The 14,555-nt window shown below is 44.5% G+C and overlaps 1 protein-coding gene across 1 annotated transcript; it reads left to right on the top strand.

Annotated features, from left to right (window-relative positions):
* Positions 1 to 476: 476 nt before the first annotated feature.
* On the top strand, positions 477 to 11,662 carry AADAC (arylacetamide deacetylase). Its single transcript, XM_014945750.1, has 5 exons — positions 477 to 1,008; positions 7,419 to 7,641; positions 7,880 to 7,949; positions 8,283 to 8,454; positions 9,078 to 11,662. Exons 1-5 carry the CDS (start codon positions 871 to 873, stop codon positions 9,684 to 9,686), a joined length of 1,212 nt encoding a protein of 403 aa, XP_014801236.1. The 5' UTR covers positions 477 to 870; the 3' UTR covers positions 9,687 to 11,662.
* Positions 11,663 to 14,555: the final 2,893 nt, after the last annotated feature.

Below are 14,555 nucleotides of genomic sequence, written 5' to 3'. Positions count from 1 at the left end.
TTTACCTCTTCAGTTAATCTTGAAAGCAGGGTTCTTGGTACTGCAGTCGTTCTTTTTACCCCTCCCTCTATGTGTGCCTGTGCTTGTAGTGTTTCCTTAGTGGAATTATTGTTACCTGTTTGAGTCCACTCTGTACAGAAGCAGGTGCCTCTGGGAAATGCATAGAAATTTCTTAATCCCGAGAACAGTAGAGATTAAATCTGATCTTTTGAATATTAACCAGAAGATTTGTAAAAGATTATGTATTTTTTCTGCCAAACCTATTATTGCACAACTGCTTTGGTGTGTTAATACAAGATGAAGGGTGCACGTTGCCAAAGTAGGAGGTGCTTGTTATTGCCTGAGACATGACGGTGGGTTACATGCTGCTGTGTGATCCAGCTGGGTATCTCTGTAAGCTGGGCTGTGTTGGAACTGCTGCGTGATGAAGCAGCAGCTAATAGCTCCTGAATATTCAATATATCCTTTGGCATTTGAGTGTCACTTTGCAACAGCCCTCTGTTCACAGGCCACATTCTGGTCCTTATTTTCAACTGCCTCTTTCCTCCTGAGCCCTCCTACCAGCTGCTGTTGCCAAATGCAGGAAAAGCGGGTGATGGGGGTGGAGGAGCCTCGGTGGTTAATCTGGGGTTGAAGTGCTGGCTCGGTTAGCTCGGAGTGGCTGAACCTCTTGCTGAAGAAACACGTTTTCTGGGGAGCTGCACAGCAGAGTAACCTCTGCCCGGGTGATCTGATGAGAAATCACCTTCTGGCCGGGACCCAAACTAAACATGGGATTAACTTTGCCCTACGCGTGTGCTGGCTCGTAGCTGTTAAGAGTCAGTGAGAGTGCTTAATCCAGTCAGTCTGGGAAGAGCTGTGCCCGTAGAGATGGGAGCCAAGCTGCTGTGCCTCTTCCTTGTCTCTGCCCTCATTGCTTACTACATCTACACTCCAATCCCTGAAGACATTGAGGAGCCCTGGAAAGTGATGCTAATCACGGCTAGCTTCAGAGCCATGGGGCATCTGGTGAGTTTGGTGCTGGGCTTGGTGCGGGGCTGGCCTGGGGGAGAGCACCATGGAGCAGAGGGTGTTCTCAGTGCCTCCATAACTAATAGAGATATGGGAATATACTTGTGTCGTACATATATAGATATATATATGGTGATGTACTAAGTGAAGGACAGTAGCACCTGAAATTAAGCATTAAACTTACTGTAAAGAAACATAGAAAAGATTTAATTGTGCAGTCTTGACAAAAAGGACACTCAGAGTCACTGGAAATGCGATCTGGAATGTGAATATGGATAGATAAATGCAAACAAATTTATTTTGCTTTGTGATCCTTTGCAGCTGAAGCACTGCTCCTTGAATTTTTCCTGTTTCTCAGAACCTGTATATCAAGCTGCCTTGGAAGTATTGTACTGGGTGTCAGAGAAGGGAAGACTAGAGCACTTCTTAAATACTACTGATTTTTGCGGTTTCATAGACATCTACTGACATAATAGGCCTAAAAACTATGCAAAGCTAATTAGAGGGGTGATAACACTAGAGCATGTAGAAATTAAACTACATATATATATATAACTTTTTTTTAATACCACTGTAATCTTGCCTACCAAAAAATGGTATCTAGCTAAGCAGCACAGAACCATATGTCACAGACGGGAAAGGCAGTGATATTATACCCTGTCTGTAGTTATATGGCAATATTTACTGACAACACAGTCCTTATGTCTTTCCATGCTATTTTTATATATACTACATCCCCGGCTTCTGCTTCATTTCAGTCATGTTATACAGCCATTTCAAACATATGTAAATAATCTGTGAGGCTGCACACCATGCCTAAATAACGGTGCTGTAGTTCCCACCTCTTAAGTTCGTTAAGCTGGGAGCTGTTTTGAATCCAGCCTGTACTTAATATGCAATGGTGGCTGCAGCAGTGTAACCAAAATCTAAAAACAAGGTCAAAGATAAAAGTCTGGGGGGAGGAGGAAGGGCTGAGTGGTGCAGGCGTCTTTCTGGTGGCTACAAACATTTTGAGAGTGCTTTTTTTCTCCACCATAAAATATATTGAAAGGAGAGTCTAGGGAGCCAGGAGAGAGAGGTTTCTAGTTTTGCTTGAGGGATGCTATTGAAAGGCTTGTAAGCTGCAGGCACAAACACAAATGGCACAGAGCTTGTTTGCTCCAAAGTACATTAGTTTGGGATTTTGCCTTTCCTGTTGTTTCAGTTAAATTGTGGTGGGTGTGATTTTCAGAAGTCTGTGGGAGCCACTTTTATGATTTTTCTGGTGGAGGCAAAGGTGCAGGTTTCCTTGGGATGTCTCCTAAACATCACGCTTCTGGACAGTATCCAACAGCCACTGTCAATCTCCAGAGCCATCCCTGTGTCAGACAGCTTGTGTTTGCAGTGGAGAGCTCTTGTGAAGTCTGTACAGCCAGCAGAGGGAGGAGGGGGAAAATTTTGTGTGTGCATTTACTCATGGACCCTTCGCTGCTTCCTTGTCTGTTTTGATCTTGTGGTTTGAGGTCTGAGTGGTAGGAGATGAAAAAATGGTGAGAAAGAAACCATAGTCTGCAGTTTTGATGTGCTGCCTAGCTTCTTCCCCTCTTGAATCTGCTTTTGGAGGTAGCCTGCAAGGAGGATATGTGCAGAGGTGACTCATTTCCCCAGGAACACCTCATGTTCCACTCACTCAGACCTGTAGCCTTCAGCACAGCAGTACTCAGCAAGTAAAAGCATTTTATTTCAGCGCTGGAGAATTGTGCTTTTGCTTTAATGTGGAGTTGGTGTCTTTCATGGCCATTGCATTGGCTGCCTGCTAAGCCTAAGTCTGTTACCAGCAGCGGTGGTCCAGGGCAAGTGTGTTTTATAACTGCACTCCAATCTCATGCAGAACCGTAATCCCAAGAGACTCTGATGAAGATGTCCTCCCTGCAGCTGCACTGGTGCAAATTAGATTTGAGATGGCTCTAAAATGTCCTAAATACATTCTGAACTGTCATCCGATTATAGGGTAACAACTTATAATCGTTTAATAGTAGGTCTAAGTTTGCGCTGGGGACCCTATTTCAGTTTTTCTGACTCCCTGATGTTGGCTTGAAAAAAGAAATAATACTGCCACCACCAGATGCTCCTGAGCAAGAGAGTCCTCTCCGAGCTCCCAAAAGGACATACCATGAAATGGAAAATCTCTATCCTTCTTTGTCTTCTTTGCTTTAATAGGTCCTGGGGAGCTCTCTAGCTTCTGAGCCAAATTGTGCAAGATTTTCTCCAGTTTCATGTTTCCTGGCCTGGATGAGTTAATGGTTTGAATACAATCTGTGCCAATCCCAGGCTGTTCTCCAAGTCTCTGCTGGGCAGGGTGGTGAGTGCTGAGGGGCTCCAGAGGCTGATGGGAGGCTCAGGGTTAGGTCCTGCCCTGGGTTAGCCAGGAGGGAGTTGCAACCATGCCTGGTTTCACTGGTGTGCATGGCCTGTGCTGTGCTGGAGTCCCTCTGCACCCATCTCATTGCAAAAGTGAGACTGGGAATGTCTCCTTTTGCTGTTTAGCTAGGGAACAGCCTCTAATAGTCCCAAGCATAAATACAGGCTGGGTAGAGAATGGATTGAGAACAGCCTTGAGGAAAAGGGGAGGCCATGAAGCAGTAGAGAATGGATTGAGAACAGCCCTGAGGAAAAGGAGAGACCATGAAGCAGAGCAAGAGAGTCCTCTCCGAGCTCCCAAAAGGACATACCATGAAATGGAAAATCTCTATCCTTCTTTGTCTTCTTTGCTTTAATAGGTCCTGGGGAGCTCTCTAGCTTCTGAGCCAAATTGTGCAAGATTTTCTCCAGTTTCATGTTTCCTGGCCTGGATGAGTTAATGGTTTGAATACAATCTGTGCCAATCCCAGGCTGTTCTCCAAGTCTCTGCTGGGCAGGGTGGTGAGTGCTGAGGGGCTCCAGAGGCTGATGGGAGGCTCAGGGTTAGGTCCTGCCCTGGGTTAGCCAGGAGGGAGTTGCAACCATGCCTGGTTTCACTGGTGTGCATGGCCTGTGCTGTGCTGGAGTCCCTCTGCACCCATCTTATTGCAAAAGTGAGACTGGGAATGTCTCCTTTTGCTGTTTAGCTAGGGAACAGCCTCTAATAGTCCCAAGCATAAATACAGGCTGGGTAGAGAATGGATTGAGAACAGCCTTGAGGAAAAGGGGAGGCCATGAAGCAGAACAGAGGGTTGGAGCACCTCTGCTGTGATAACAGGCTGAGAGAGTTGGGATTGTTCAGCCTGGAGAAGAGAAGCTCTGGGGAGACCTTATAGGCCTTTCCAGTCCCTACAGGAGAGATGGGGAGGGACTTGTTATCAGGGAGTGGAGCGATAGGATGAGGAGTAATGGTTTTAAACTGAAAGAGGGGAGATTTGAATTAGACGTTAGGAAGAAATTCTTTACTGTGAGGGTGGTGAGATAGTGGCACAGGTTGACCAGAGAAATTGTGACTGTCCCATCCCTAGAGGTGTTCAAGGCCAGGTTGGATGAGGCTTTGAGCAACCTGGTCTAGTTGAAGATGTCTCTGTGCATGGCAGTGGGGTTGAAACCAGATGATCTTTAAGGTCCCTTCCAACTCAAACGGTTCTATGAATAAACCAGTTGGTTTCTGTGGTGCTTAAGCACAAAATTCTGCATGTATTTTCATGAAGTACCATGTGCACACTGTCTAAGATCAAACATGTGAAGAAAGTATAAAACGCAATGCAACATCTTTCTCCTAACTGATTTTTCCTCTGGCTGCAGTTGTGTGAAATCCTCCCAAAGCTTCTTCCATCTGTGACCTGGCTCATTAGGAGCAATAAGATCTGGATTAAGGGCCTTTACAGCCCCATCGCAAACTACCTGTGTTGAGCTGATGGAAAGCTTCACCGTGAGGGTGCCTCCCTCTGCACTATTGCCCTGGTCAGATAAATCAGCTGCTAAAATCAGTGCCAGGCTCTCTGCTTGCCAAGGCACAAATCCCTTCCTCAGAAATAAGTTTTGGGTTTTTTTGTCCTTGCTGCCAAGATGGAGAAAGTGATTGTGGAAAATGCTTTCCAAAGCACAAGGAACACAAAACCCCAAAGTGGTTGGTTTTCCTCTTACCCCGTAACATACCATTATCTCAGATCGGGGACAATGAGACTTTTCAGATGAGGGTATGATTTCCTTTCAAGTTTATATGATAATGGCCTTGAAACCACAGGCAGCAGACCAGTGGTTTTCCACAATGTGAAATGTCTGCTTGTGGAAAAAACAGCTCTGAGAGTGTTGAAAAGCCTCAGTCCTGAAGCTGAGGGAATTCCTCCCAACGCGGGGGAATTTCAGAGGCTCAGTGGAATTACAGCGGGACTCACTTTGGCCTATATATTTATTTTTTCAAGATGCTAATCCTCAGGGGAAATACAACAGCTGAGAAATATTTATGTAAACTGTGTAATCACTGCGGATAAAACCAGGCAGTTTTGGCATGTGTATGTATTTGTCTTCATCGAGCTTATGACAAGGACCCGAGTTCTCCTTCTGCGCAGTGTGCCAATTCCTGCCTGTTTGTCTTCATCCCAAACCACAGATTTTGGCAGAGCTCCCAGCATCGCCGGGTCCAAGCCTTCAGAGAGGTGACTCTTAAATAGGGTGGCAATCCCAATCAAGTGTTGTCAGTAAGGTCTTGGCTGTATTTTCTTTTCTTCTAACTTCTGAAAAAGTAGGTTGTATGTAGAAGATGACTAAATAGTTAATATAAATGTAATTGAAAGAAAATTACAAAAAGAAAAACAAGCAGGGTTAGATTGTATGATTTACAATGTCAAACCCCGAATGCCAGATGTTATAGCTTTCAAGAGGTGATCAATTAAAGTGTGTGGGGGTTTGTGTGTTTGTTTTACATTATTCCTGGGAAGAGTAAAGCATATCTTGGAATGCTGAACTTCCGACAGGTTCTGCACCAGGCTGGGCTATTTTATTTCTTATTAAACTCAAACCTGCTTTGAGTTTAACTTGTTTTTCATCTTCAAATAACACGTAAAACCAAGTTCTGCCTTACTGCTTAATCATTTCTATTGCTATGTGATGAGGCAGTTAGGAGACTTGTATGGCAAGTCGGGTCATGTCCCTGATCACTGGGGGTGGGTATGAGGGAGCCGAGAAGCTGGTGCTGGCAGCTGGTGCGGTGGCCAGTGTGGCTAGTGGTGGCCAGTGGTAGCTCTCTTTGGCACATTGGTGCAGGCAGGACACCAACCTGGAGACCAAGGCTGGGGAAATGACCCATAGGAAATGCTGAGCGTGCACGAAACTGGCAACCCTGATGTCAATGTCAGGTATTTCCCAAGGCCCTTTCTGATCAAATTGTACCATAGTGATGGGAGTGTTTGTTTTACTAAACAGTTCCAAGTAGATTAATAACTTAGGCCTGGTGTTAATTAAGTTATCTTCTGAACCAAACGTTCTGATGAGTTATCAGTGCAGTTATAGAATTGTTTGTGCCTGCTCAAATAATTATACAGCGGACTGAAACTTAGACAGGTGCTTTTTTTGTCACAGTGTCAGCTCTTAATTTGTTGGGTGTTCAACTAGAATATTGTCAAAAGCAGTGCACGTTAAACTGGAAATATATGTGCAAATTAGTTTGAAATTTCTTCCATCTTTGCTTGAAATGAACCAGAAATCTCAGTTCTTGTTCACTTTCACCAGGTCAGATAGCAAACGGCTTTCAAGCCAGTTTGAAGTTGTGTTCTTCATTCCTTTTGTTCATCTAAAAACCAGACCAACTACTCACCTCTCCCCCCTGGCAAGCTATTCCTTTATATATTGCTAGGAATTAGATGATATAATGCTCCCAAATCACAAAGCTGTCCATGCTATTTTTACCATCTAGCTGCTAGTAGCTGCAGCAGCCCACTGCCACAGTGTACTGTGCTTTAAGGAGGCTGCACGTGATGGGCGTTCCTCATATTGCCAGCATTTCACATGGCTGAGATCAGACTCTACCCACAGACAATCTCTAATGCGGCTAATTTTGTGTTTAAATAGATATTTACGCTATCTTTCACAGTATGGAAAATGAAGGCTTTATTTTCCTTCCAGGCATTGTGACATTATTCCTTTTCAGCTGATTCTGCTTTCTTCCACACCTTCTGTAGCATCCTTGTTACCCTCTGTGCCTGTGCTTTCTCTTGTCTTAGCAATGTCAAGTGGTGTCCCCTGGACTGCCTGCCAGCCACCAAGCTCGCTTGAAGGTGAAGGAATTGAGTAGCTCAGGCTGGACACTGTGATAGTGTGAGACAGTGACTCCTCCAAGCCAACACCACTTGGCTTAGTGATCTTACAGGCTTGTACGGAGTATCGAATGGCTTTATGCACTTTTAATGTCTGAGAGTAACTAAGGTTGTGTTTAAAACATCACTTTCCCTTGTCTCGGGCTTTAGGCTGAGGTTGCAGATCAGCTGGGACTGATGCATTATATGGAAGGTCTGATGCTGCTCACGACTGCCGAGTACGTTGCACCCACATCCGATGAAAACGTCACTGTGACGGACACAGAATTCAACAACGTTGCCGTCCGGCTGTTCCTGCCCAGAAGGACGTCTGATGGGCTGAGAAGGGCAGTGATCTACTTCCATGGGGGAGGATGGTGTGTAGGAAGTGCAGGTGAGCTCTTCTGTCAGTACTGGGGGGCTGCATGGAAGATCTCGATGGGTTAAGTGCTGCCTTTTGTTTTACGGAAGTTGCCATAAAGAGGGTCAGGGAACTAGTTATTTCCCCGGTTAAAACCAGGTGGAGGTTTTGGAAATCACCTGAAAGCTTCTGTAAAGAGGAACATGCTGAGGTATGTGTGTCCATTCTGAAATGTACTGGAGTATATTCTAAGTGACTCGTTTCATTTCAGGCATGAAACCCTATGATCATCTGACAAGGTGGACTTCAAACGTGTTAAATGCTGTCGTGGTATCAGTCAAGTAAGAGAGATTTTCCTTCTGGAAGGGATGAATTTAGAATTAATTAATCTATTTCAATTGTTCTGGTTTTTTGGTCATGTACTTTCCTGCTAGCTTTAAGTATTTGTACACAGAAGCTGTCAAGGTTGCAGTGTGTGAATTGTGGTCGGTGGTTATTTTGGCTGTTGCTTTATGAAGTTGGGTGGGTAATAAAATATTTGATCCTGCAGGATAGACACTTCCCATTTCTCTGGGCTCAGAAAACAATAAACATTCACCAACTAGGGCAGTTGTTAGCAATCCTTTCTCTTTATTAATAGCAGGAACTAACACACTTCTGCTTGCCTCTAACAGTTACAGGTTGGCACCTAAATACCATTTTCCCATTCAATTTGAAGATGTGTATTCAGTAACGAAGTTCTTCCTCCAGAGCAGCGTCCTCTCCCAATATGGGGTAGACCCAGATCGGATCTGTGTTGCAGGAGACAGTGCAGGTGGCAACTTGGCTGCAGCTGTGGCACAACAGGTAAAAAAAAAAAAAAAAGAAAAAGCAATTTTATTTATTTTTTTGTCATTCCACAAACATTTACAAAAGACTAACAAAAGCCTCTGCTCGAAGCAAGTGTCCCTCCCATATGTCCCTCGTGGTCTGTGCACACAGGGTGTCACGCAGCTTGCAGGACTGTCAGTGAGGGCTCGGAGCTTCCAGGCAAGAAAACTTACTTGAGTCATTTAATGGCATCAAAGCAGTTTTGATGTCGTGATGTCCTCCAAACCTTTATAACCACAAAAGTGCTCTCTGTCTATATATGGCCTATATTAGGGCATTTATAACTCTATGTTTAAGCACATTTTGATATGTTGTTTGAAAAAAGGAATTTTAGCAATTTGACTCATAGACTTAAATAGCAAGGAAAAAAAAAAGTGGACTTCAATGTTCCAATGTCATTTCATCACACACAGTTCAGTGTGTGATGAAAATTCTTGCTCAGGTTTATCAAATAAAGTCAGTGCAACGTTGTTGCTCTCTGAAGAAGTTATTTGGGTTGTAATGAATCTCACTTAACGTTGGGAATTTGCCGTGGATGCTGAAGGCGGAAGTCACTTTTTAACTGACTTTTTGTAATAATTTCTTTCTTTCTTGTACAGCTGTTGAAGGACTCTGAAGTTAAAACTAAACTCAAAGCCCAGGCTTTGCTTTACCCTGCTCTTCAAACCCTTGACCTGAATTTGCCAGCTTACCAAGAAAATGAACACAAGCCGATTTTACCCAAGTCGCTTATGGTCAAGTTCTGGAGTGAATATTTCACTTCCGATTCATCTCTCAGGGAAGCGATGGCCTCCAACAGGCACGTCCCGGTTGAATCCAGCCACTTATTTCAGTTTGTAAACTGGAGCAATTTGTTGCCTGAAGAGCTGAAGAAGGATCATGTTTACACCAGTCCCACCTACGGAAGTTCCGAGCTTGCTCAGAAGTACCCGGGGTTTCTGGATACCAGGGCTGCCCCGCTGCTGGCGAGAGATGCCCAGCTCCGTGGGCTGCCCCTCGCCTACGTCCTCACCTGCGAGCACGATGTCTTACGGGATGATGGAGTCATGTACGCCGAGCGCCTCCGGGCAGCAGGCGTTCCTGTCACACATGATCATGCCAAGGATGCCTTTCACGGGGCGATGATGTTTGTCTTGAGTCCAGCCGAGTTAGCTGTAGGGCACCGGCTGCTGAACAGATATATTGAGTGGTTAAATGAGAATCTATGAGTTGAAAATGTCGGTCTAGTATGGCTGGCTTGTGTCCCCTGGGTGCTATTGAGGAGCATAAGAGGAGCTATGTGAGTTTTTGGGTGTGATTGCCGTCTTCCTTGTGTTGCCCTGCAGTGTCTGGATTGCAGCGTTTCTCATCTTCTCTGGCAGGAACAGCGGTCTGATTCTAATCTAAGTGTTCTTTCAGTGCTGTTGTCTGAGCTCAGAACCCCATAAACCATCAGGGCTGCCCTGGGATTTCTCTCCTGGCCAAAACCAGAAGAGTCGATGTGCCTGACCCTGCCCTCACACTGCCTGGGCTTGTGGGCCTATGGGACTTGATGTCTCATGCTGGTTGCTTCTTGTTTCTTCATATTGCAATGTCTTCATATAGCAGGCTTGTGCAAATGAGCAAGATCACTATTTGCACACAGGAGGTGCTTGGTGGCAGCTTGTTCCCTGTCCCCTTTGGTGTGCTCCCTTATCCTTTGGGACACGCTGGTGAGGCCCCGCTGGGTGACGGGGTGAGTGGAGGTGCAGGGACATAACTTCATGAAGTCCACAGCAGCTTGTGAAACCCTGCCCATCACATGTGGCTGCTGGGCTTGTGCTTTTTTTTCTCTCCAGCACAGCTCAAGGGTAACACTTGGAAACCAAACGGGATGGCTGTAACAGTGCAAATGTTCAGGTTTTTTGGTTTTGTTTGGGTTTGGTTTTTTTTAAAGCATCTCTCTTCTCAGTAATAGCTTTCTTTAGTAGCTGTACTAGAAAGAAATAGCGTAACAAAATGGCACTGAATATTCTTAAGATAAAGGAAGGCTATGAAGGTCCCAGCCTTACAATAGCACTGCTGTATGTTTTATGTTTTATGTTCCACTTACCAAATAAGTGTTATAATGATCCTTAAAATTGTTTGGCCTATTTTACATATGAATTTTTAGAAAGAAAATTGTTATTATTGTGAGGCACAAAATGAGACCGTGAAAATTGCAACATCAGCGTCTCCAGCAGGAGAGGCTAAAGCCACAGTAAGCAACATCTTTATCCAGAGCAGTAAACAGTAAAAACCACCCCAAGGGAAGGCTTTGTTCACTCTCCCAATAGAGATGGAAATGAAATTTGGTGTTTGATAGTAAACAAAACACAACTTGGCAAATAGTTTTGGTCTTCCAGTATTTTTGAAACTGTTGATTAAGTTGTTCCCTGTTAGCAAACTCAGTTTAAGGCTCTATTACATTGGTGCTGCTTAGTGTATTCATTATTTTCATTAACCTGTTTTCAGCTGGGATAGAATTAATTTTCCTCCTAGTAGCTGCTATGTTTTGCATTTAGTATGAGAATAACATTGATAACACATATTGTTTCAGTTGTTGCTGAGTAATGCTTATATTAATTCAAGGACTTTTTCAGCTTCCCATAGAAGCTGGAAGGGAGCATAACCAGGACAAACTGGCCAAAGGAATATTCCATACCATAGATGTCATGCTCAGTGTATAAATGGGGGTTGGCCAGGGAGTGGGGATCTGTGATCACTGTTGGGGGCAGGCTGGGCAACTGATCATTGGGTGGGGAGAAGATTAATTGTATTGCATCTCTTTGTTTTATCTATTCTTATACCATTGTTATTGTTATTATTTCTTCTGTTCTATTAAACTGTCTTTATCTCAACCCACAAGGTTTTTTTTTCCTCCTTTTTCTCCCTCTTCTCCCTACCCTACTGGAGTGGGAGGCATGGTCCTAGTTGGTGGTTGGAGTTAAACCATGACAACACTTCACACAAGTGGTTCCAAAGGCTCCTGTTAAGGTTTAACCCATAAAGCTGTGCTATTTTGTTTCTTCACACTGAGGTTGGCCTGGAGCCCCAGACTGAACACTCCTACCAGAGGACAGCACATCTCAAACCTGCAAGGAGAACCTAGAGCTGTCTCCTGGTATTGCTTATCTGACACCAGTATAGGACACTCAACTGTTGGCAACAACAAAAACTGCAGAGAGACCTTTTAATTCAGGTATTCCTTCTTGATAAACGTCCTGGAATACAATGTAATTACAGATGGTAGATCATGTGACTGAGAGAGCTTTGCTTAAGTATTCCAGGTTTAGAAAACTGTGTTTAGAAGCAAAATGGATCTTTGCAATATTCGTAGAGGTGTTAAACTGTGACAAAAATCTAAAACCACTGAAATTACATTAAGACTATTTTAACTATAATAATTATAAGACATTTTTTAAATGTCTTTTTCATTGAAATATTTGTGCCTTGCTGTACGTTGTTTTGTGTTAGGTGAGGTTTGTGACCTGCCCTCCTTCCCTGCCTCTGCTGCAGCTTCAGTGTCCCCCTTAAGCCCTGCAGGGACCACCCTGCCCTGGCCCTTGGCCCCTTGGTGCTATGCAAGGAGGAGAGACCTTCCTGTCCCCAGGGTAGGGGGGCAGGCAGGGTCTGGGTGTCAGGGGAGGGGTGCAGGGGTCCCAGCCATCGCTTGGCTCTCCCAGCAGCACCCTGGCCTGGCATCTGGATGGGGTCCCACCACTGGCAAAGCTAAAAGAAAACCCCAACAAAATCAAAAAAGTTCTGTTAGACCTTTCAGCTTCAGCTGTTGGGTGTGGTTTATACAAATCCACTAATAGTGAACACGCTGAGCTGGAATTAGTTATTAATTACCTGTGAAGAGTGCACAACTGTGCTGGGCTATTGTTTCTGCAGACAGTGGTGCTCAGCCCTGCCCCATGAACTCACCTGTACCTGCTGGCTTGAGTAGCCAAACACCAGCAGTGGCAAAGGCAGGGGTGTTTTTTGGAGGTTTACATCTTTATTACTCTATAGCCAGTTCTTTGAAGCTTTACTGCAGCGTGGAAATATAAACGCTCCATTTATTCATCCCCCTTTTATCCTTCAGTGCAACAGCAGTTGCCTGAATTAATGTAACATTTAAAAGCAGGTAAATGAGAAGCCAGTATTATTTATCAGCCATGTGGGAAATATTAAATCAGCTTATGGAGGCTTAAATATTAGCTATTTATTTGTTTTATCTTCAGAGAAAAGCCAGAATACCTTTTTATATCCCAGATATTAATAGGGTTAATATTTGCTATTCTTAAAGTAGATCACAATGAAGGGAAGGGGAGGGGGGGAACTGTATTTTTACTATCTGAACTGTGTTTATTTCTCCTATTTTAAAACAATCATGGTGATATTCAGACATTTTCACTGATGTGTATCATGATTTTGCATTTGACTTGTCTTCTGTACTGGGCTTATTCACCAAGCCTCAATTACACTTGGCTGCCATTTGTATTTTATGAAAGAAATGCATTTATAAGAGCACAGTACATATTTTATGTGTATTGATTTGTATAAAAAAAAAAAAATATATAAAATACATGTTGGACTATAGAGAAACTCCAAAGGTCTCTGCACGCAGAAGGAGCCCCAGAACACATCAATCCAGAGGGCTTGGGATGACAGAGCCCCAGGTGGGTCTCCTCCGTCTCCCCCCTGACTGGCTGTAGGGCTGAGCTGGTCTTCTGGGAGGAGGAGGAGGAAGGCTCCAGGGTGAAGTCTGTATGCAGAGCTGAGAGTAGCAAAGGCTCCTTTCTCCTCTTCCTTGGAGGTGGAGGTTAAAAAAAAGTGTTTTATATCTTTGAGAGAGCAAAAGAAATCTGTGCGTTGGACTTCTTGAAACATATATTATTAATGAAGATCTATTCCTCCCAGGAAAAAAATAATTATTTGAATAATGGAAGCAATTTCATGTCTTTCCTCATTTTCAGGCCCTGCGTATAATTAGTGAAAGTCCAAATAACAGATGGCAAAGTGCTACGGGGAGCAATTGTCTACAAGATGTGTATTATGGAGGTATTTTATGCAAATTGCACCCTGCATACAGCCATTACACTGCAGGCTTGCTCAGATGCTGCTGTCATAAAAGCAGAATTGCGGGGAAAAGTTACACAAGTGGGAGTGGGTTGGTTTGGGGTTTATCTGCTCTGTACGCGTGCTGCTTGTTTGCACACACTGATTCATAAAGGCCAGGTCTCTCGCCCAGCAGTGTGGTACTGTTGAGCTGGGTGGCTAAAGGTGTTGTCCCAAACAGCTCGCTGGCACAATGGAAAAAAAATATAACTGGTTTACAGGAGTGGCTGCAGAAGGTTTCTGTAACTTGGGGTTTTGGTTGATTGTTCAGCTCTGAAATATACTGCACTATGGAGAAGAGTCACAAAGTTTGGGCAGATGCTGTGTGGGAAGCACCGCCTCGCTGGGGGGAGCTGCCCCTGGGTAAAGGCAGCGAGTGTGGTGGTAGGAGCTGCCCGCAGCAGGGCAGGCTGGCTCTCCTGCTGTAATGTCCAGATTTATTTCGTTTTGAGCATTCAACGCCTTAAGATAGCCTTTTTTCTTTTCGTTTCTTTTTTCTTCCCCCTATAGGAAAACCTTAACACTGCCGGAGGCGGGCAGCAGGGGACATGTCCAGCTCGGGCTGTGGGTTTGGCACCCCATCTGTGTTGGGGGAGAGCCCTGCCAGCCTAGGGCTGCCCCATGGCAGGAATCGGCTGGGGGTGCAGCCGTCCTCGCTGGAGACCCTTGAGGGGTATGGCAAATGTTCCCCGTGCTGTGCTGGAAGTGTCCCCTGCCCTGACCACACCTGGTTCCACTTGATTTTTCCTCACTGGATTCAGATGTCATCATTCCAAGAAATCTGGCATTTGTGGTAAAGTACATTTGAGCCGAACAAAATTGGTTTTGAATCATGTTAATAAGCCAGCTCTGCCTGGGAAGCATTTGTGTTGCCACTTTCCTTCAGTGGGGAGTGCCTGTGTTAGAGCTGGAGGTTTCACAGCTGAACCAGGGGAAGTGTCAAAGTTTGGGAACTTTATCTTACACTGGTTCAG

Source organism: Calidris pugnax, unplaced genomic scaffold (assembly GCF_001431845.1).
Source record: "Calidris pugnax isolate Ruff unplaced genomic scaffold, ASM143184v1 scaffold111, whole genome shotgun sequence".
Taxonomy (NCBI): domain Eukaryota; kingdom Metazoa; phylum Chordata; class Aves; order Charadriiformes; family Scolopacidae; genus Calidris; species Calidris pugnax.
The sequence above is the reverse complement of the archived record's forward strand: the minus strand, read 5'-3'. Positions and strand labels throughout refer to the sequence as shown.